The 24,204-nt window shown below is 39.1% G+C and overlaps 1 protein-coding gene and 1 long non-coding RNA gene across 3 annotated transcripts in view; both read right to left on the reverse strand.

Annotated features, from left to right (window-relative positions):
• The window catches only part of alcama (activated leukocyte cell adhesion molecule a), a 56,159-nt gene extending 41,323 nt beyond the window's left edge, over positions 1-14,836 (reverse strand). The window contains exon 1 of one of the 2 annotated variants that reach the window (XM_088638950.1): positions 14,485-14,836. In XM_088638950.1, coding sequence (XP_088495076.1) covers positions 14,485-14,557 — 73 coding nt within the window. In that variant the 5' untranslated portion in view covers positions 14,558-14,836. The remainder of the gene's footprint in view (positions 1-14,484) is intronic. The other variant, XM_088638949.1, reaches the window with a different exon arrangement.
• LOC148658048 (uncharacterized) overlaps positions 1-24,204 on the reverse strand; it is a 283,796-nt gene that overhangs the window by 215,420 nt on the left and 44,172 nt on the right. The window lies entirely within an intron of this gene.

The following is a 24,204-nucleotide window of genomic DNA, read 5'->3' on the forward strand; positions in this document are numbered from 1 at the left end:
ATCTATTTGAAAATACTTAACCACACAAAAGCTTTTAACTCCTGGGCTTGTACATGAAGACCTTCATAAAGCATGAAAGCAGATGACTGTTTGAAGTCACCTGAAAAACAATCTTGGTGCAATACTTTTAAATAATGCTCCCGGCGACTGCTGCCTTCCAGAATTACACTTGATTCTCCACTTGTTTTAAATTTAATTTTAAAACAGCAAGGTGAAAGCCCTTCAATATTTTGAAAGCTGAACAAAAGAATACGGGTTACTCTGTATTTTAATCATTTCAGTCAATATGTAAAGGCCATTGGCCAACTGATCTTAAAAGAAGAAAGTGACTCTGTGTTTTCCAACAGCTTTAGCACTGAGATTTTAGGCGGCCTCTCTTTTAAGGCTCAATTCCTACAATGTTACAATTCCCAGGCTTGAGTTCAACACAAACAACCTTTATCCATGCTGATAATTCTACAATACTCAAAGGTAGAGTGGGGACAGATTGTACCATTTAAATTCCACAAAAATAAAACAGGCCCCAGATGCCTGCTCCTTAATGCAAGGCACCATCAGTTCCGAAGTACTGGATTTGAACTAAACGAGTTCTCTCGTGGAATAAAAATATTTAATTAAGCAACACCCCATACTCTTAACAGCAGCTGAAACAGATCATGGCTTTGGTGCGAGACCAGAAAAGGGCAATGATTCGAAGACTGGCAGTAACAATCAACAACTCAAACCTTACTAGAACTGGGGAAAAAAAAGCACCCACCTTCTTCCGAAGAGACTAACATGCTCATTACAGCACTGCAGGTATTTAAAACGCACTACTCCTTCCATACACTCAAAGGCCATTCTGATAGTAGGGTTAATTAACATTCTGATATGTTAAAGCGAGATGTTTCTAAACCTTAATCTTCTTGAGTGGAGGACCCAAAATAACTCACCGCCCTCTTAAAACATTAAGTAAACATTCTTGATGGGCCCCACTTGAATGATTTAATCTGTTTTAGGGGAGCAGGGGCTTCTGCAAACTGTAATAGCTACAGGTCCTCATATAAACTACAGCTGGCAGCTTCAACAGGGAAGGCAGACTCACTCTTCCCTCTGCTCAACCCTGTGAGCTTCACATGTTGCAGCCTATTGGAACAGTAAGCACAATGGCCCATAGTTGACCTCTTTGCTTTAGAAGACATGGTAAAAAACATCTCACACAGGGTCATTAATGTATAGACGTTCTAGATTTGTATGACCAAGGAGCCAGAAATATGAGCACAAGAAGAATCAGCGCGATCCTGTTGTGTTGACTTGGAGCAGTACAGATGGAGGCCTTGCGGTATTATTTTTCAACCAGCTGCTGTCAAAGCCCGAGATGGTGAATAGGATTAGTTGGAGATACTGCGCAGCATGCAGAGTACGAGAGCCTTGTCGATTAGCAAAAGCAGCGAGTGTTTATGAAAATATTCTTGCAGTTTAACATTTCTGCATGCGAAAATGCAGATCTCCCCCTATGTCAGCTGTCTGGGCATACAAGGGGGGAAAAAAACACCCTTCTCCCTGTCCAAGAAGACAGCTGCCTCATCACAAATAAAACTAAACCTTTCACTCTTCTGTGAGTGTACAGCTCTCTCTCTCGCATCAGAATCACTACATAATTAGGATCTACCAGAGGCAATGAAAGCATTGAAAAAAAAATGGAAAGACCAAGGAAAACTACACAAAGAAGTGATTTAATTCTTCAAATCAATCTTCGTGCTCATGGCAAAGAAAGAAACAATATACTTTCGGAAAAGCCCTGAGGCAGCAGTCCAAGCACAGTCCAAAACAATGGTGTACTTTCCCTAAAATAAAACTAAAAAATTGAATGGTTGTCTCGGCTGGGCTGGCAAATGCACACTCAACCCAGAAAGAAATGGTTCATCACTGGTTTTCTTTTATTGTCTTTGTATTGTATTAACTACAGTGGATTGAAATGGGAAGTGGGCTATATCAGGAAAGGTTCACTTCCTAGGCAACCACAAGCAGATTCAATCTTTATATAATGTAGCTCTGACTCTGCTTGTTTAGATACATGCTTACATCAGGGAAAGAGCAAAAATAGTACAGATAAAATTGCATCTCCAAGCTGATTCACCCCTAAGCTACATCCAAAAATCAAGTTCAAAGCTGTATTAAATAGCATTGGCAATTTCAGCCTGCATCACAAGACCTTTTGAAGATAGAAAAAGAAATCAAGTTTTTTGTGATTTTTTTTTTCTCCCAGGAAAAAAAAAGAGTCATTTTATAATTACTGGGTACCCATCAGCTCTAAGGTCACGGCTTTGTACTCAGGATATTTAATTAGATTGAAGGCAGGCAGAGCAGGCTGCAAAGTCACATCCAATACTTAGCAGTGGTCTTCCCTTCTTTTTCAAGTGCACATACAGCATTCCTGTTCACCCTCATCCATCAAGAGTTATCATGGCACTGCAGGAATCGCCATGGGAAAAAATAATCTTAAAGAATGTAAAGTTTTTGAAATTTTTCAAACGAAGAGCTATCCGGTTAAAAAAAACACAGATTTCCAGGTTACATTTTGCGTTACCTAAAGTCATACGTTATAGACCACCACGTTATACTACAAAATACATCTCAAATCTGAATATCTTAAATATGAGACTATACTGAGATATACTTAGCCTATAGTTAGACTAAGATTGGGGTGGAGTGGTGGCTCTGTGGCTAAGGATCTGTGCCTGTGGCTGGAAGGTTGCCGGGTTCAAATCCCGCAGTCGTCAGAGGAATCCTCCCCTGAGCAAGGCCCTTAACCCCAACTGCTCCAGGGGCGCTGTACAATGGCTGACCCTGCCCTCTGACCCCATGCTCTCTCCCTGTCTGTGCGTCTCATGGAGAGCAAGCTGGGGTATGCGAAAAGACAAATTCCTAATGCAAGAAATTGTAAAGGATTAATAAAGTGATATGATGTGATACCGTGGAAGAAAACAGCTCTATCTCTGACTGGTACAAGTTATATCACAAGCCTTTACCCTATAAGGTTAAGAGAATCAGCCCTAAGAGGTCAATGTCCGGTAAGCAGTTAAAATTAGCCTAAAGTGCAGGCATTATCATTTGTTAGCTGTCAACATCTACCTTAAAACACAGCAGGCTACAGCTTCAAAAATACCAGAGCTTGATAATTAAACTGAACGCAGTAACTTTTGCTTCAAAAGAATGTAAATATATTTAGCACAATAAGCTCACTTGCAAAAAAAATATGAAGCTTGTTCTAGGAGTAGAAAAGAGTCAAAATCGTTTCCAGTGGCATTTTATGGGATTAATACATATGTGACAGACATTGCCATTATCAGCTTTTTACTTCCCATTTTGCTGATGCAAAAGTGATTTGGATTTATATGCAAAGCCCCACATTTTTAAGACTGATTTGTATAAAAGACTATAACTTGTTTAATGGAGCAGCAGAACCAGATCTTAGACGTTCATTGAGGCTTAGCTCTGTGCTGGGAAAAAAACAGTTATTATTATTATTATAGCTTACACTTATAGAGCACTTTTCTGGACACTCAAAGCACTTTACAGGTAATGGGGTCTCCCCTCCACCACCACAAATGTACAGCCCCACGTGGAAAATGCGATGGCAGCCATAGTGCGCTAGAACTCTCCCCACACACCAGCTCTCAGTGGGGAGGAGAGCAGAGTGATGAAGCCAATTCAGAGATAGGGATTATAAAGAGGCCATGACTGGTAAGACCAATGGGAAATTTGGCCAGGGCGCCGGGGTTACACCCCTACTCTTTTCGAGAAACGCTCTGGGATTTTTAATGACCACAGAGAGTCAGGACCTCGGTTTTATGTCTCATCCGAAGGACGGCGCCTTTTTACAGTATAGTGTCCCCGTCACTATACTGGGGCATTAGGACCCACATGGACCACAGGGTGAGCGCCCCCTGCTGGCCCCACTAACACCTCTTCCAGCAGCAACCTTAGTTTTTCCCGGGAGGTGTCCCGCCCAGGTACTGACCAGGCTCACACCTGCTGAGCTTCAGTGGGCTGTCAGTTGGGAGTTGCAGGGCGATATGACAAATTCCCCACTGGGAGACTGGGGAGTGAGACAGTGAACACTGTACTGTTCTTTGATACATGAAACCAGGATTCTGACAACGTGGTCACTAGATATACCATGGCAATGTTTAGAAAAAGTAGGAGGTTCCAACCCCAGCATCCTAACTAAACTCCATTCTGCATTTGATCTTTTTGGCCTCCCTAAAATTGGTCTTTATTCAGACAGGTGAAGCAACTTCCTCCTTCTTTGTTATAAAGATGGCTACAGATTGTCACTCTGGCAGGTGATGCACTTAGGGGCAGCTGATGTGGTACTTCATCTGTACACATAGGGACACCTCCTATGTACTCAGTACATCCATCCATTTCGTAACTGTGCCATCCAATTCAGTGTCAAGGGGAAGCTCATCTCATCACAAGGCAGGATACACCTTGGACAGGACGCCAGCACAGTACGTGTACAGTACTTTGGGATGAAATATACAAATGAACACTGTACAACATAATAAGACTAAACAGAACTGAAGGACAGAATTTTATTCTTCTTTTGACACTTACGAGTCAACTTACCCAAAAAAAATAAAGTGTCCAGATTTGGATGATTACCTGACTGACATATGTGGAAGCAAATTAATCTGAGCAGAACCTCTGGCTATTCCCTACGAGGGAAGAGATTGAAGAATATGGAAAAAGTAAAAGTCTAACATCTGTGACTTTCAGCCTGCAGTTCTGCCTCAGGCACACTACACACACACACTCACCTCACGAAATGTCTGCATCTACCCAAGGTAAACTCGCTTTCTTCCGATACAAAGGCATCTCCTTAGTGCTTTTTCTTTAAATTAGCGATTATGAATAGCACAGCTGGAGAAAGTCTTTAGCTATTCATATAGAAGGTCAGCACTCTCTCTTAAAACAAGATGGGCCACAGTTGAAGTGTGGTATTAGAAACGGCTACTTTTTGCATTCTTTTGCGGGTGTTTTTTTTTCCATCATAAAAGCAGAGAGCACTAAATAAGGGGGGGAGGGAAGTCATGCCCTCGTGTGCTGAAAAGAGGCCATCTCACAATGTTCACTGTGGGAGGCGGTAGATTTATGAGAAAGCAGGCTCCGATAACAAAAGGGACATCGTGTAGGAATAACAATCCGACTTCCTCCCTAAAACAAAGGCGGCCCAATGGAAAAAGGGGTCTTCCCGAGTCCTCCTCTTGGGGATTTTGTGGGAACCCCCTTTTCCCCTCCGCCCCCTTGGACACCTTCATACATTTCAATTAAGGGAACTTTGCATGAAGAGAAAGTCCAATAGGACAACAACTGTGCCTCCCCTGTTGTTGGGTGATAGACTTCTTTTTCTCTTCTATAAACCACGCTTTATGCATTTACAGCCCTTTAACATGCAATCTATTGTACTTCACCCCTCTGGTGGGAAAATAAGTCATTTTGAACTAAAAGCCAGGGGTGGTGCCCTAAAAAAAATTGAAGAGGAGCTAAATAAGCTGCCGGGATTTATCTGGCAGAGGAGGTTAGGAATCCAGCATTAACATTCCAGTTGAAAAAATTCTAGTGTCCTGGACCACCACTAAAAAAAAAAGCCAACTGCTTTAGTCATTTGCCAGGGTATATGAAAACTCCTAAGCCCTCTTTACTGGCATTATTACATTTTTTTTCCCCCATGCAAAATAAAGCAGCGGCACAAACTCCCGCATTTAAAAAAAAAAAAAAAACAGTCCGTGACACGACAACAGCAGCAGATGTTCGTGAGTTGGTGGGATAGAGCAGGATAAGGAGAAAGCCGAAGGAACACAGCCTGAGGCAAATTTGTGGAGCAGGTCTGATGTGTTGAAACAGGTAGAAGTAAAGCCATAAACAAGTTATATCGGCACACAACATGGGGCTCACGAAGGAAGAGCTGCATACTGTGCTTATTAATTTCTTCTATCCTTTACAGCCTTCACTGTGCCGATACCATAACTATAACCAAGTTTGGAAGCTTTGCAATAACAGAGAGTTATTAATTTGTCGCTTGAAAGAGTGTCTCCTCTCCAACCTTTCTTAAGAGCAGTGCAAGCCAATCGCATGGCTTATAATTGAAATTCCCAGGGCGACATTCACTCACTGCTTTAGGGATAAAACTGTCAAAAGCACACAAAGGAATGAGAGACAACGAGAAGCATCAAGCTTTTAAAGAACAGCCATTCTCTAAAAAGTCACCTGAGAATATTACAGCATACAAACCTTTTTGATCTCGGGGCAGCAAAGATTTATGTCTATATGCGCGTCTGTTCGGCTTTTACGTTTTCTTAAACCGAGAAAGATGTTGCTTTGAGCTGTAAGCTAAACAAAGCTTCTCCTGAGGGTCTGTTTTTAAAGCTCTGTGGAGAGTGTTGGTTAAACTTTATATAAACTGCAGCCTGTGCAGCGCAAGTCTACTCAGAAGACGCAGTCATACTCGCCTCTCCTTCCTTCTCCAGCCTCCACAACGGCAAGCTTCATTAAGCTTCACTAATTCTGTTATCTTTCAAGCCCGAGACTCAATTTGTTTATGGGCTTGGTAAATAATATGGGAATGTGGCGGGTTTTTTCTCTACTCCAACCCCCCATCCTGCCCCAAGAAGGCAGTAAATCAAGTCACTTGCCAGTGTATATGTTTATTGGTAGGGCAGGGTCTTGCTAAGACTATTCAACCTTCAAGCTGCAATTTGAATGCTTCAAGTAAAAACTACAGGGTGGAGGTGGTGGGTGAAGACCACTTATATCTCCAGAGTTTAAAACCAAATCGCTACAAACTAAAATCTTCCATCAAGTAACCTCACATCCAACTTAGTGCAGTTACAGTCAATTACACAATTAAACTAAGTATAAAAACAACTAACAATAGTACAGATAAAAAAAGTACTTCAATGATATTCAGGTTACCACTATTCGAAAGGAAGGCTGGTGACATATGGAAGCAAGATTAAAACTAGGCTCCTTTGTCTATTTTTTATTCTTTTTAGAAATGACAAAGTCCATAGTTCATCTTGCTTGGTGGTATGGGAATAAACAACTATCCACTTTAAAATTAAACATTACATGTTTCCCATTCAGTGATGCAGGTACCAAAACTAAAATGGTACCTCCACAGACAAAAATACCTATTTAAAAAGATACAAAAATATTCAAGTTCCTGTCTGATGAAGGTTTACATTGTCAGTAGAAAGACAGCAGTAAGATCACCCTTAACCTATCCATGACCTCAATGTGGCATTTCCTTTCACCCCTCTTACTGGTAATCACTCTCTCTGAACATGGACATCAACATAAAAATCACACAAATGCTTGACTTCTCTGGTAATATGAGTTACCCATGGTGTCATTAATGGACTGCTGTCAATAGCTCTGTGAACGTCTCGTAATGCGTTTGTTTTTTCTTGAGATGCATCAGGAGACATTAAAAAGTATATTTTGTGTACTTCCTTGGCAGTCAGCCATTAAAAGAAATCATTAATGAGAAGGAGCAGAGAATCAGAACTGACATATTGAAGAAGGGAAAATGTCATCTGTGCATCACAAAACCCCCATTTTTGTGATGAAAACTGAAAAGATTTTTCCAATCGAAGGAAGCAACTGTTTGGGTCTCTGTGGTGTATACAAAAGGTTGCTCTGCTCTGAATGTCAGATTCATTGATGTGTTGAAAAAAATCCAATAACTTGTTAGAAAATGACAATATTTTGTTGCAATGTGGCATTTAAAATATTTTCCCCTTTTCAATGAAGACCCCTGAAATGCCAGGATAAACATTTACCCAAAACCCCCTTGTTACATGATTTAAACAGTTTATGACAATTTAAAAAACTAAGCAAGTCAAAACAAGTCAACTGTGATGCCCTGATGGATAACAGGAACACAATTGTATCACTTTCCAGGATTATCAGGCCCTCTTGACTGTAATAATGGAATCAAGTCAAGAAAAGGAGCACAGACAAAACACCTGAATTTAAGACAATGGTGGCTGCAGACAGGATTTATCTGCAGTATTTAGGGCTGAAAAAAAACCCCACCGGAGAATTTTTAATGATTACCTCAGCAATGACCATTTTTAACGCAAAACGTTTCCTGACATTCGATTTTTTTAATTAACTTTAGAAGTACTGCGACACAGCAATAAACTCATGTTTGCCTACCCTCAGAAGGACTAGAGCAGCTATTAAAAATAGCTCCTTCAACACCTCCAGTTCGTAACTTCGTAACACATTCAGTTGAGTGATTGGGTGATTTTCACCAATGTTAATCTGCTGATTTTTGGTAATTAACATGTAATGATGTAGATAGCTGCTAGGAAAACCAAATGTTGGGACATTCATACATCCAAAAAGTGCTCAAGTGAAAGCTATTACAGTATTTGACAAGATCTGAAAACAGAAAAGGCTGAATAGGTGCATTCTCACGTTAATTAACTCAACCAAATATATAAAAGTAAAGTCCCCTTCAGCCACCCTAGATCATTTCCTAAATTCTGCCAAGATACATACAATGAGTTATGTTCAAATTCAAAATAGACAAAATACTTCCTAATGATAGCAAGAAGGAGTAAGACTGTATGGTCAGTTAACATTTTTTTGATGGCTATTGATTTTCTTTAAGTGCATTCTGACAGCAAAGCCCAGGGTTTTCACAAGCTAACTGAAATCAGAACACTCCCTTTGGGAGACTGGCGACATCTGGAATTAAGAAACATTTCTATAAAATAGTCCTTATACGTCTCCGCAGTACAGACAAAAGTTAGACTTGGTTAAAGCCCATTTCTTTTTATCATGCACCCAGAACAGGCCTATAAAAATGCTATTTCAGGGGGAATAAAATAATACATAAGGAAAGAGGATCTTAAAAGTTTAAAGCCTCTATTCAAAATGAGAGAGAGCACCATTTATCATGAGGCAATCAAAAAAAAACATTTCTGTTCTGCACAAATACCAACCAAGACACCATCAGAATGTTAAATTTGATTAAAATCCTTTGTATTCCACAGTCAAGAAAAAAAGTGGGCTGAGAAAAAAAAAACGTGGAGAACGGATAAGATCTGCTTTTTAAAAAATAAATAAATCTCAAAGTAATTTAAGCAATTCAGACAGGCGGTCCCAACTCAACACAGCAAAGATTAGTCCATCAGCAAATTAAGAGACTTGCAGCTCAGTGGACGAGCAGTAGGGAGTCATGATAAAGGGGTTTGGGGGGAAGAGAAAGAGAATTTCCAGATTCATTAACCCTCAGAGAACTGAGACAATTTGTCATGAAAACCTTTGAAGAGTCTCTTTAAAGCTCTAAACAGTTTGCTGGTGACCATCACATATCCCAGAGGTACAAACAAGAAAGAATGAAAGTTAACACCACAGACAAGAGACCCTGATAACTATATAAATGACCAGACTGTTTGGTAAATCAAAGTAATCCTCTTAAACCTGTTGGCTTTTCCTTGACAGCATTATATTCACTAATTATACACACTATTGTCCCATTTGAGTGCTTACATATGCCTTACTTACCAACCCTTACTTTTTTAGGTACATTAACTCTCATTCAGTTGTAGTCTAAAACAAGCAGAGCTTTATAATAAAGTTTTGAAGTGCAATATCAGTCATTTTCATCATTTTGCTCACAACAACTAAACAGTATCCCTGTCTTATTTGGGCAGGTTTAGAAATTTATGAAAAGCAGTTCAAAAAGAATGTTAAGACATATTGCGAAACAGAATGATGACTTTTTAAAAATATTTGCAGAGATTAAAATTCTATCTAAAAAAGATGGTTTAGAGTTTCTGCTTTCTCAGACTGTTAGGTCCACTAATTTATTTATTACAGAAGTCACACACTTTTGTTGTGTAATTATGAAACAAATAACGTGACTGTTTTGCTTTTGGTGCTGGTATTTTCCCATTGAGAAGTTTCCTGGCATAATGACTGCATTAAAAATTTTTACATTTCTTCTCTGTGCATTGCCCCTAAACTAAATTTGCCACTCTTCCCCTCACCAAACTAAAGAAAATCCTCACCACACTTTTCGTTTTCACTTCCTTGACCTGAAGGTCATGTGATAGCCAATGACATCACCGAGATGAAAATTCACTGACAGGAAATGAGCAAACACTGTTTGCAAGTCACCTTTTCCACTCCTCCTCCACTTCTGACAGATGACCTCACAAACAAGGAACTGAGAGAATTCCAGAAATAAACGAAGGCGCCAACTTGTTAGTGAAACTGAGCACAAAACAAACAGGCTTCTTCAATGGTGATTCAACAGAGAAGTTTCTAAGATGCTAACTACTGTATCAAAGGTAACTGTAAACTGCAAAGAAAGGGATAACTAGACGAAGTAATAATTTAATTAAATCTGAAATATGTATGACAGTGGTCTGGAATAGGCTGTCACGAGTCTTCCATTACCTATTTATGAAAAAGCCCCAACTTGTTACGCTGCTGTAACAAACGCTAGCAAGTGAGGCAGTAACAGCACAGCTGTCCTTCAGACAAGCACAAAGTAGCATAATGAGAAGTATTCCGTTTCGTAATTTGTCATGGTATTTTGAGTTTTCCGAATTAAATGCAGTTTGAGAAAGGTGATATGCTGAAACCTGAGCTTTTTTTTTTGAGGTAATGATGGTGAAGGGATTTTCATAGTCGCATAAAGAAATTAAATTAATGTTTAATCACAGGACGGTTAGAAGAACTGTGTAGAGAACAGTTAATCCCTTCTCACCGACATGAGAAAGAAAGGCATTTTAACATGCATAGTAAATCAATCTCTGCTACAGCAACAAAAAAAAGAGCTTCAAAGGGACACCAGCATTTGCAAACCTAAAGAAAGGGAGAAATAACAGGCAAAAATCGCCCTGGAGCACCTATACCCACCACAGACAACAGACTCCTGCTCAACTTTGATAAAATAAAACAGCAAAGAAGGGTGATTTATTGCATGATGCTTTAGTATTTAATGACCGGGATACTGTAGACACCAGGAAGAGTCAACTTCATTCAAGGAAATTACTTTTAATACCTCAGCTACAGGAAAAACAGAAACATGACATAGGGCCAATTCAGTTAAAAGCCATTGCTGTAGCTGCTTAAGAACAAAACAGGCCTAATCTTATCTCCAATCCACCGTTGGGGAACAGAAACAATGGAATGGAGAAAAAAGAAAACCTGAAATGTACAACATATCTAAACAAATATAGCCGAAACAAAAACACATTCCTCTGAACCACCAGCCTAAGGCTCCCAGAAGATGGAAGAGCTGGTACGAAACATGGGAAGAAAGCAAAAAAAAAAAAAAAGAGCTAACCTTGGTTTTCATGTAGGAGACCAGTTTAGATGCTTTCTCATGATGTCATAGCGCAACACCACTATGAATACCAATGGTTTTAAATGAGGGCAGAGTGGTTTATTTTTAGAACTTTTGAGGCCATACTCCTGTCGAACGATAAAATATTTCACCGTCTCAGCCTGTGTGAGGTTTTTATATCTCAGGAAGTGCTCTTTTCCCCTTTAGATACAATCCGTTTTATTCCCTACATCCTGCAAGAGCCACACTCCTGTTTTGGGGTTCCCCCCCCACAGTGATCGGGCTTCAAGTTCAAGTCAGGCTCCACTGCTCCCCAAACCCCTCCCTTGAGCTAATCATTCCTGACAAGAGATCTTGTCAGGAAAGCACTATTCCGGCTATCTCCGTCCTCCTTTATAAAAAAGGAAATCTGACAGAAGTCAATAAAAAAAGGGTTTCAGATTGATACCAGTTTCTGAATTCGGAAGAGAATTATTCGAAAATAAGTTCCGTCTATAGCCCACAAATGTACAATTTCTTGGAAGTGCTACATCAGACCAACTAAAAGCACTTCAGTGGCCTCAATATATACAGTAATAGCAGCTCTTATGGAGTGTGCTCGTTGTTGCAGCTTCATACCTTAAAGCTAACATCATGAAGGAACAAAAGACAGACTCCCCATAAAAACGCGGTTATAGTCAATTTAATAACCGAGCCATTGGTTTACACTGTATGTATGCTAGAACTCAATCTTCATGTGCTCTCACAATCATCAGGTTTTAAGATTGCTCTAAATATGTCATCAGAGTGCGAGCAGAAATGCCCTAGCAGAAAATCCCACACCTCACCCCCCACTCCAGACCGCAGTTTCAGTTTGAAAGGTATGAGACTTTTTGTCTATAGAAAGCAGAGGGGAACATCTGGACAAGCTACCATACAGGACACTGGCAAACCAACCTAATTCTACCCTAACAAGGAACAAGTTAAAGATTATTCCAGGCTGAAAAGAAAAGAAAGGAAACGTTTTGACTGTGGAGTCTTATTCGGTTGTGAGCAGATGCTAGGGTAATTCTACCCTAACCGTAACTACACAGGTGAGTCATAAGATCAATTATGATTCATTTAGTGAACACTCCAACAACACTTAAAATCCCAACGACAAAAAAAGTCGACCACCCAGTATTGCAGGGGTCACCTGATTAGGCCTGGCAATAAAATCAGTTCAAAAGGGCATAAAATGTGACGATTCCCAGCAGCCACCAGCCCAACAGACCCCGAACTTTCTGTAACCTGGGCTTTGTTTACTACCTCGGGGTCCTGGAGAGAAAACCGTGACGTTATCCAGGCTTTGCAAAAAAGGAGGGAAAACGGCAAAGGAGGTTGCTCTTAAAATTCCCACCTATTTGGTGAAGATTCTAACCTTTAAAATTGAATAAATTAACACCGTGTACAAATTGAGCAGGAGTTTGTATACGCTGAAAAGCGATAAAACCCGCTGTAATCAGTTGTTTTTTTTTATTCTAGTCCAACTCGGACCACGCTCATTTCCTGTTCAACCAAAAGACTATGACTTGTTGCCCTGAAGTGGCCATCCTTGATGCGACCAGGAATTAATAAAGACGTCATGCGTCAGCCTCGACTTTTCCACCCGCACAAAGAGGCAGTGAGATGAGAGGCGCTTACAGTTTACAAATAATTTATTAATACAAGGGAGGGGCAGCGGCCATCCGAAGAGAGAACAAATCAGGGCGATACTAATAGACGACCAATAGTGCGATTTAATAACTTCAAGGGCTCTTTGGCGTTTCTGTGGGAGCGATCCAATAAGAATATTGTCTTGAAAAGGCCGATTACCACCCAAAGATAGCCAAACAACAGTTTCCCCGAGCAGTCTATTTCAAGCGTGTTAAAAACTAACCATTTACCACTGTGCTGTTCAAGCTCTATGTTCGCTTATACATTCACAGCATTTATGGGTAAAGTCTGAATTCAATACTGCCTTTCCGCTTAGTCTTCAACAAAACTTTCAAAATAAAGCAGTACCCTTATGTGCATAAAAATAACTTAAGCCCACATGTAGACCTCTGGGCAAATTGCCGGACAGCTTTAGTTCTTATCTAAAGTCCACTTCTTTTCTTAGATGTTTGTCTGTTTCTTTTGATTGGTTCCACTTCCTGGTAAAGCTAAAGTTACACTAAAACCCTTTTCATTTGCGCGATTTCTCACGAAGGTGTTCAACGCAACCCTAAGACAAAGGGGTACGAGCGAAGCCAAGACTCTTGCTTTTTACACTCAGAAACGCGGCGTCTACTATTTGAAATAAAAGAGTTTTTTAAAAACATCTAAAAAAAAAATCTCGTATTTTTCGTGTTTCAAAGCAGGTGAAAATGAAAGCGCATTTGCTTCATTTGAGAAGTGCTGGTAGCAGCAGCATTCTGACTTGATATCATACAATCACGTGTGATATTTTATAAAGCTCGGCTTAAACCACCAGCCAGCAAGTAACATTTCGAAACAATAGACTTTTTTTCATTCTAAAGCTTTTGTGGTTTTTCCACCTGTATGCCGCCCCAGTGAAGGTGCTTACTTGGCAAACCCGAAAGGCTACTCTTTACTATCCAGGTGATTAAGTAGTTAATACACCTCTAATGGGATGTAATTTGCAATGTAAAAGGTGCGCCTAAAGCAAATTTAATAGTCGACCATTATGACCCCTCTGCGTATTAAAAACGCACTGGTGTAGTAATATTAACAATAAGTCATAATCAACCCCCCTCGTTTTACACCAAGCAATAAGTTATATTATTATAAGCCTGAGAAATTAAGGACGAGAGAATCAAATGTTAATATCGTCGAATGAGGGAATGGGGTTTCAGTCTGTTAAACTTCACATCTCATTAGAAGTGATTAATTTAGTCTCGATGGCATAAACTTGTTGCTGTGCTCCAAAAACAGATTTGAAAAACCTCACCGAAATGATTTTCCCCACGAAGGGATTGTGAAAAAAAAAACTGCCCTGAAATTGTTCAACGCAGTACAGTCACGCTAATAACAGGAACACCGGCAAAACCCCGTCTACCGTTTTTTTTACGAGGTATTCATTACTTTACAGAATACAGTAAAAACCTTGAAGGAGAAAAACTTACCTAGCTGAAGAACTGCAGCTATAATAGCCCCGATGGCAAGAACTGCATAAGAACTGCAGACCGGCGAACGCATCCTGATAAAAGCCAATGGTTGCTTTATCACGGAGTTATCTTCAGCTAAACTCTTTCTCTTTCTCGAAACTGAAAACACAACTCGGAAACAATCCCTCCTTTTTGTTTTCTAATTTGGTAAAGCGGCGGCAGTTTTGGCTCGGATAAACCGAAGGAAACGATGCGAGAACTGGACAGGTCTTTTCTTTTTTACTAATTTGAATTCTCGCCGCTCACTAGCCCCGATCCGGTCCGCAGCTGCACTAGCAGGTGAAATGAAACCGGAGGCTGGTAAGTAAAAGAGGAGTTCACGGAACTGCCAGTCCCCTATGCCTTCGCCCCACCCCTGCGGACAGGAGGAGATTCCCTACAGCTCTGAACAGACTGAAAAAGTCCTTAAGGGGGATTCCTGGGTTGGACCTTGACGCTTTTCAATGCATTTGTTTTGTCATGCAGGTTTTTTTTTGTCATGTTTATATTCAGTGTATATAAAGCAAGGTTACAGTTTGGAGCAGCGACAGAACAGGTCGAGATTAATTAACCGGTGAACGGTAACAACAAAAAAAGGTAAACCCTAAAGATCACCTTCATAAGGTTTTTGCAGTCGAAACGATGTTTTTGCACTTTTCTTTTTACTCTTTGGTGTGGCATCAACCCCCCCGATTGATGTTAAATTAAAAAAAAAAACCCACACACACAATCCTTCCTGAAAGCTGTGCTATCGTTCCAGCGATGGCATTTTTTAAACTTGCCCTGGTTATTGAATCCAGCTGTGCAGATAAATGAATTATTCTCGGTCATACCGATTAAGCAAAACTAATTTAGTATTCTGTGGCATCTTGGAGGTTCCCACTAACAAACCAAAAACAAAAGGCCTCAAAACTAAGTTAAAAAATATTTTCTAAAAGTAAAATGTAGGAATGCTTTCAATGTTCATGTAAATGAAGATTCACACTGTTAAAATCCAGAGTGCTAAAACACATTTCTTCTCTGTAACAGCCCAGACATTATTTCCTTAAATCAATATGCACTTAAACACTCCAACGAGGTACTGCACAGTAATGAAAATTACTGAAATGAAAATAGTACAGCTTTCATTAATACTCTGCAAGGATTGCAAACCTATAAGAATACCTATAATCCTATAAGAAAGAATGAACATGATTAAAGTTACTGGGCATTTTTACTGCATTGAATATTTCCTATATGCTTCATACTTCCCAAGAACTCAAAGTTGGTATTCTCTGGATTTTTCTAAAATTACGTTTTCTCAAATGATGCAAACAATCATTGTACATGTGATGTGTATGTGTTTAATGTTTACCCTAAAAGGTAATCAGTGATTATTAATGCCATATTCAAAAGCAGAGGACGTTTGATTAAAGGCAAGGCGAGTTTCTGAAGCCAAATCAGTCTTGAATGATAGAGTTACTAAAAAAATGAGAAGAGTAGAAAATATCACCTGAACTCACTGTTAATCATGATGGACACTGACTTTGCTGTTCAGTTCTGCTCAAATATGACTAAAAACAAAATATTGATAACATGCAAATATTCTTTTCCCTGTTTCATTTTAAGTGTTGTCACCACACAACGTCTGTCATAAGTAAGATATATGTATTGTCTTGCAGCCATAAATAAGTTCACTAAAACCATGAAATACATCTAATTCGGTGTAAGGACTTTTTGGCAAGATTTTGGCATGAGGCATATGAGCCTATTTAATAACAGGGATATTGAAGTTTCCCAGATTTAAAAAAAAACACAAGCCGACTAGAGAAATATTGTGGTCTTCAGAGCCAGGCAGTCTGTGAGCACAGGTTCATCAGGCAGAATTGATCTCATATCCAGCAACATTTTTGGTAGGGAAGAAGCATTTTAATCAACTCAAAGGGTGACTGGGGTTGAAACCATGTACAATAATCACAGTATATCACTAACTGTGGTATGTACATTGCTACAACAAGTCCATCCTTTTCATAAATATTGTTTGCTATATTCCTAAAAGATGTGGAATTCAGTGAAAAATATTTATGCTGTACCCCAAATATTGTTCTTAAAATAAACATTCTCTCAGCTACAGCCTGTGCCCAATTGCAAGCAAAATACGCCAGAAGAGGATTCAAATTAAACAGAAAACCAGTGCAGGAAGAATGGATTATTGTTGAGCCAGAGAAATACTGGAGAGCACCCAAGAAATAGAACATGACCAGTATATTTGGTTTGGTTGAAGAAACTGGGTAATGATAGCTGAAAACAAGCCCTCAGGGAGATTTCTGTCCAACAAGGGATTTCTGATAGATGAAGGCTGATAATCAACCTATATATATATGAAACAAACCCGTTCATAAGTAAGTAAGGCTTAAAAAAGTTATTTGAGTAGAGTTGTATCAGTATGTGTGGGCTGCAAAGGAACAGGTAAAGGTTTATTCCATGCTAAAAGGGAAAGAAAAGAAACTCTACATTTGGACTGTGGAACTTTCTTCAGGTGTGACACTAATAATCCTCACACCTGAAGAAGACTCCACAGCCGAAAGGTAGCCGAAACGTAGAACTTAAACACCGGAGTAACTCGTTCCAGTTTTTAAGTGCATATTGATTTAAGGAACTCATATCTCGGCTGATTATTAATGTCACACCTGAAAAAGGCTCCAAAGCCAAAATGTAGTTTTGCTTTTCTTGACCTTTCAGCATGGAAATAACCTTTACCTGTTCCTCATAAAAGTTAGATTGCCGTTTTCCCCCATGATTCATGGATTATTAGGTGAAAACACGGGTTCAAAATATTTTTTTTGGAATGCTAGAACTCTTAAAGTGAATACATCCAGTACACTCTTCCTGGTGCAGGTTAGAGTGCAAGTTAGAAAAGACAGCCTTCTTGCACTGAGTTTGCCATTTATCATTTTACTGTTTCTATTTCACATGCAAACTAACCCAAACTACCTCGCCCCCACATGCAATTGTCCACCCTTTTAAATGTTTACAGTGGGTGGAGAATTATTTAACATTAACATCGCTTTACTGCTCCAGAACAGCCTTCTTTGAGTTCTTTTATGACCCTAATGGTCACGACCTTATTTGCAGAGGTCTGAGGAATCCTGCTACCACAGGCTCTGCAGGGTCAGGTGAATAAGGCACGGATAGCAGATAGTGTCCAGCTACACTCAGTAAGAGTTAAAATTATTGATGGTTGTGTGATGAAAGCCTGTGCCTCAGATCTTTAATTTACTGCATTTGCAGCCATGCAAAGTTGACGTAAGAACCAGAGGGTTTTTCTTTTTCTGTGTCTGTAGAGAGTACGTTTTAAAAAATTCTGATTGGGGTTACTGGGTTACATTGCCTTACTTACATTGATCAAATTCAATGTTCGGCTAATTTTTTTAAATATGCATTTTCTGGAGTGCCTAACTTTATACAGGTAGCATATTATTAGAAAGATTAACTTAACATGCATGGATTCAGTGTTAATATGTTAATATTTAAACATGAAGGGCCCTCCACCCAGAACCCTTCAGTGTTTAAATTTCAGTAATTTCCTATGAGGATTCAAGTACCCAAATGTTTTGAATATAAGCCACAAATAGAATATCCAGAATTGGATATCATCCTTTGCATTACCCTGCCAAAATACTGGATAATACTATTAATAGCAGATCAGTCTACAGCCAGGTCTGTGCAGTCGTCAGGCAATACAACAGAAGCATGTGTAGGAAAAGTCATATGAAAAAAAGGCTTGTAAGGTCATGTATGTCATTCTTCTTTCTCATGGCGCAGAATACTGGGAAACAGGTCTGGTCTGCTACTAATTTACTGTCTTCAAGAATCAGAAGCCATATTACATGCCAGAGCAGTGTCACTGTTTTGGACAAAATGGGTGACTCCTATGGAAAATGCAACTGTCTACAATTTTTAGGACAATGTATAACAACAATTAGTACAAAAGAATGTAAGACTCTTTGCAACCCAGAGGAGCCCTTTTAACCTATCCAGCTCATTTGGATTCAAGAAGCATGTAATAAATCAAACGATTTCCTAATCACTGTGCTTTGCTGTCATTTGCTATATTTTAAAGAACACAGCTTGTCTTTATTTGCTGTAAAGGTGAACTTTTCATCTGAGGTGTATTTTTGTTTGAACAAATGAACTCATCTTTCTGATTGTCTCAGACAATTAGTTTCCATCTCTCCATTTTAAAAGTGAGAGAAAAGCATTATAGACCATAAGTCTAGAGGCTTATTTTATCACCAATGTTCCATTTATATTTCCTCTTCTCTTACCAATAAAGTACCAGAACCTGAAGAAAAAACCCCAGGGGCACCCTATAATTTACCTACTGCTATTTTCATTGTTGCTGACTTCTTTTTACTTGGCTTCCAATGAATCAAATTTATGCTGGTACAGCATTAGAAGCTGGTAACATTTCGGGGTTTCTTTCCTGGCTCTAAATTGTGCAAAAATCCAATTGTTTAGAACAGGTGCTGTCCTCTTCCTTGCTGCACTGCACAGGATCTTAACAATCCAAGCTTTGATTCAAAAAAACATTTTCTTGTGCCATACTGCATTATAGTCACACATATTAGAGCCAGCAGCATGGCCATTTCTCCAGGGTGGATTTTTAGATTTGTAGGATGAGTTAAATCAGATCTTCAAACTCCATACAAATGAGAAAGCATGCTCTTCTGAATAAATAGCATCATGAATGTAACTAACATGGTCAGTTGTATTTAATCCTCTTATTGCACCTGACCCATTCGCACAACAGCTCAAGGCTCTGCTTGACCAACAGAAGACTGACATTGGAATACAAGGCATCATAAAAGAAAATGAGGGAAAAAAAGAACATTTTTTCATTTGATCATTGCTCGGGGCAATTAAACCGATTCCCTCCTGTGAACAAACTGCTATATATATATACTTCATTGCCAGTTTGTATCCAATTAAAATCTGCCAAGAGGTTCGGTTCAACATTCCCCAAATATTCGTCTGTTCTGTTAATTCAATCAATTTTACAGGGATATTTTAAATTTTTAATCCTCTGTTCAGGCTTCAGTCATGCCCTGGAGAATGAGATTGGTGACTTCGGGAAAAGTCCTACAGAATGAAAAGAAGCTGTTTGGGCAGAAAAAAGTCAGCCAGAGAGGTTGCAATATTACAGACAGCTCATCCGAGCATAGCTTGGAACCTATTATTGTCCGTTTGGGAGCCTCATATAGGGATTCAGAGTTATTTGCATTTTTCAACATTTTTAGACTAGAAAAGGCTCAACCCAGTATCTAACTCTGAATTGTGATTGGAAAGTCTTTCCCAACAGTCTTAATGTTACAATTAGGAAGCCCTTACATTTAATCAGGAAATGTAACCAATAGAAAACTGTTATTCTCATAAAAGTGTTTTTTTTTCCGTTCAAGACCTCGTATCCATTTGTACAGAAGGACTGAGGTTATGTTGTAATATATAAAATATAAATGTCCCTTTGTGGCTCAGAAAGGTTGCCTTATATGAGAAAATGTTACAGTGCGAGAAGGCCAAGCCCTTCTTGTCTATCAAAAAAAAAAATCAATGAATAAATAAAAGGCCTTTTCAGAATCCTATAAAGATATCGAAATATTAAACTATAATGGCCTACACCTTTTCCAAAACCTTAAGATCTGTTAAAGTCTATGATAAAATATGCAGTTCTTAAATTACACAATATTCGAGGTTGTGGAAAATTGTGGGGGTTGTATCTATACGCAGATCATAAAACTAGTTTAGGACAGCAAAAAAGGAAAAAAAGACTTCTCTGTGCATAGACTACGCTTCAACATCCTGACCCTAACATTGATGGTGTTAAGTAGCCATTTCAAACTATTCTGCAGTGTGTTAAATAATGAATACTAATATATGAATTAATAACATTATATCATATTTTACATTATTTTATCAAATTAATTTTAATCAGCTTGTGGCAACAGTTTTTCACAGCTTTGGAATGATTTTCACGTACAATATAATACGGGCCCCATTTTTAAACATGTAAAAAGTTTATGAGGATGGTAGCAAAGTATGTATCATTTGATATCTGACAGTGTAAGTCCATTTTAAAAAGGAATGGCAAGTAAGATGCTGATTGGTATCAGGAGATTTTAGTGGTGACAGAGCAGAGTCAAGTGTTCCAAAATCAGTAAATAAATAAAATTTCTGGACACTCCACTCAAAGCAGGTTATTACAGGTAACTCACTGCACTTTTTGCTTCCTCCACCACAAATATGTAGCACCCACCTGGATGATGTGACGGCAGCCAGAGTGCGCCAGAACACTCCCCACACACCAGCTATCATTTGGGAGGAGAGCAGAGTGAAGCTAGTTCATAAATAGTGATTATGAGGAGGGTATGATTGGGAATGGCCAGAGGTAAATTCTGGCCTGGACACCAGAGTAACGCCCCTACTCTTTGCGAGAAACGCCCTGGGATTTTTAATGACCACAAAGAGTAAAGACCTTGGTTTTACGTCTCATCCAAGGAATGACACCTTTTTTACAGTATAGTGTTCCCGTCCGTATACTGGGTCATTAGGACCCACACAAGACCTACTCCCTTCCTACCAGTCCCACTTACACCTTTTCTAGCAGGATCCTTAGCTTTCTCAGGATGTCTCTCATCCCGGTACTGGTCAGGCCTGGTCATACCTGCTGAGCTTCAGGGGGTTGCCTGAAAGTAAAGTGTGCCACACCCTTCAGTGGCATGACTGGCCCTACGTGAAAACCTCGAGTTTCCTGTTCTTCTCCAACACAAGAAGAGCTTCTCTGGCTGCATTAGGTAACGATCCAGTCACGTGACAAAGCTGTTGTGGACGTGCTCATAAGCATACTCATAACCTCATGGTACAAACAGCACTGATGTGCAGAACTTCAGGGTGTTGAAACAATGAGCTACAAATGCAATCCAGACATCAGAGAGGTAGATGTTTTTTATTCAAATTCTCTACGGACAGGGACGGCAAAGATATAGCACACCATCACATTCCAAAGTCTGATGAAAGAACTCAGAGGTGAGAGAAGCATTAGCAGACCAGCCATTATTTGGAATGCTTTGAAGTGTATTTTTTTAAACTGTGCAGGTAGAAACCAAAACAAAAATGTGCACATTTTAAGAAAGCAACCTTTGACGGAATAAGACAAAGCTTATGAAAGATTTTATGGCATAGGATAAGGAATTAGTAAAGAATGGATGAAATGAGTTTAAATATATTCTTCTTGCAGCACAGATTCATCCTACGAGTAAGCAAATAAATATAAACTCTAAATATACTCTAAAATAACAATTAGTTTGAAGAAGCTACTTATGAAAAAGGCTCATCTGTTCATGTTGATACATTATTATGACCTTCATGGCAACATGGAACAGCAATAAAAAGATAAAGAGAATGTTACAATATATACAGTATATAGCTTAAAGTGTAGAATTTAAGTCAAGTGACATTATACAGTATGTGCACTTGCAAGACCTTCTTTGAAAAACATTGTAATTGGTTTTGTTCACCATGGCACAAAAAATGTTGCTGTTCTGGAATCAATCCAAAGAAGAGCAACCGGGCACATTCCTAGGCTCTTACACTGACAGACTAAAAGAACTGAACCTTTTTTATCTTGAACAAAGCGGACTGCGAGGGAACCTGACGCTAGTATTCAAAATCCTCCAAGGCACTGACAAAGTTAATCCTTCAGAATCACCAGTGTAGCACAAGCCAGAATACGCAAGTGGAAACTATGGCACAGTGCATATAAACCAAAAGTTCCTCTTCACACAGAGGGTTGTGGGAGTCTGGAACAAGCTACAGTACTAAGTCAAGCTGCAAACGCCATTTCGTCTTTTAAGAAGTGGCTGGATAAAAACCTTGGATCAATTAGCTACTGAAAAGCAAGTGAGCTACTCGGGTCAAACGGCCTCTTGTCATTTGCAGATTTTCTTATGTTCTGCCACTTGAGGAATCCTGGTCTCAGTCAGCTACATGACCCAGGTTCAAGCTCATAATGCACTGGCTGTGGAGCTCAGCCTGTAGTCTGAGTGAGCACTTTGGCAGGCTGAGTCAGATGAGAGCTCACTTATGTTTGATATTTTATGAGAGATTTTCAGCTCAGAGTCAAACAGACCATTGTTAGACAAAACAACCTAGACACTTGGCACTCTTAAGCATGCTCACAAAAGCCAAGCCTATGTAAGAAACGCCAAGTTTGAAACTATTGAAATGTGAAACCCTTTGAAATAGTCTCTACATTTCCTTTACAGTACTGGAAAACGTGGATCGGAAGGTAAAGTCTCGTTTAAATTTAGGTCAAAGATTGTCTATGATGGAAAAGTGGAAAAGACTGTAAACTGATATATAAAGAAAACATATGGCACTTTTGTGACAAATGAATAAATAAATGAACAGTTGCAGTAATATACTGCATGAGCTGGAGACAGAAGTCTGGGCCAACATGCTAAAACTACTAAGCAGCAATCTAATAAAGTCAGATGTAGCTTTTCTGCATGATTTTTAGTTTGCTGTTCCCCAGAGAAAAAATGATGAGCTGAATGATGGATTAAGACCTGACATTTACGTTTATTAAACTTACTAGAGCAAATAAACATATAAACACCCCGAGTTTCATAGATTTAATGCTGCTACAGTGCTTGAAATCAAAGTTGAATAATTAATGCAGTTGTATGCTTTGCAAGCATGTTAATGCGTGACTAAATTTATCACCCATGACACTTCCTTTATTAAGTCTCTTATGGTATTTCTTTATGACAGATGTAAACAAATGATCATCTTTTATCAATGGTCACTTCATATTTCAGTATCCCTGTGATTAAAAGAGGTGGTGTAATTGAAACAGCAAAGAGTATTTGGTAAGTCTCTAGACTCGTGACTGTTGGGTCCTGGGTTCAAGTCTCTGCTGCAGACACTGCTGTTATACCCTGAGTGAGGTACCTCAGTTGTTCCAGATCACCTGGCTGTATGAATGGGGACCAGCCTTTGTCTGTGATGGACTGGTGTCCCATCCAGGGTGTAATCTTGTGCTCTCTATTTTCTTAACACCATGGAAACCAGGATAAACTGATGGGACATGGTGACTTGAATACAGAACTACCTAATTTTATTATATGGATTAATGTTGTACCACATAATCCAGATGATTAGATGGAATAAACCTATTACTTGTTTCTTTGGATACCACATAGTCTATGAATGTATTCATAGTCTCAACTTGTTGTAACTAAATGATCATTTCACTTGCAAATTCAGTATTTTTGATTGAAGCAATCAAAAATTGAAAACTGGTATGATTTTCAAAATTGTAAGTATAAACCAAACATCTGTCAAAAACAGTTGCATGTATTTCGTAGTGCTTGGTTCTCCGATTTATTCATCTCCTGGTAATCAGTATTTTGTGGGCTCTCTTTTAGTCTTGTTAGCCATGAAGAGGCACTTACTTTATTAGGAGGACACACTTCTTTTATCCCTCATGAGTGGGTTAAAAATCTCATATTTGAGCATTTCCCCATTCAGAGCTCTTCTGACTTGTGTTTGTGTACCACTTTCTTCAGTTGGAAAATGCCACAAATGTTCTACAAAAGACTCTGAAACCCAGTAAGAACTCTCATTTTTATGTTCTCTTAACCATCCACTATTGAGTTTGAT

The sequence above is a fragment of the Lepisosteus platostomus genome, chromosome 7 (assembly GCF_059453375.1).
Source record: "Lepisosteus platostomus isolate fLepPlt1 chromosome 7, fLepPlt1.hap1, whole genome shotgun sequence".
NCBI lineage: Eukaryota > Metazoa > Chordata > Actinopteri > Semionotiformes > Lepisosteidae > Lepisosteus > Lepisosteus platostomus.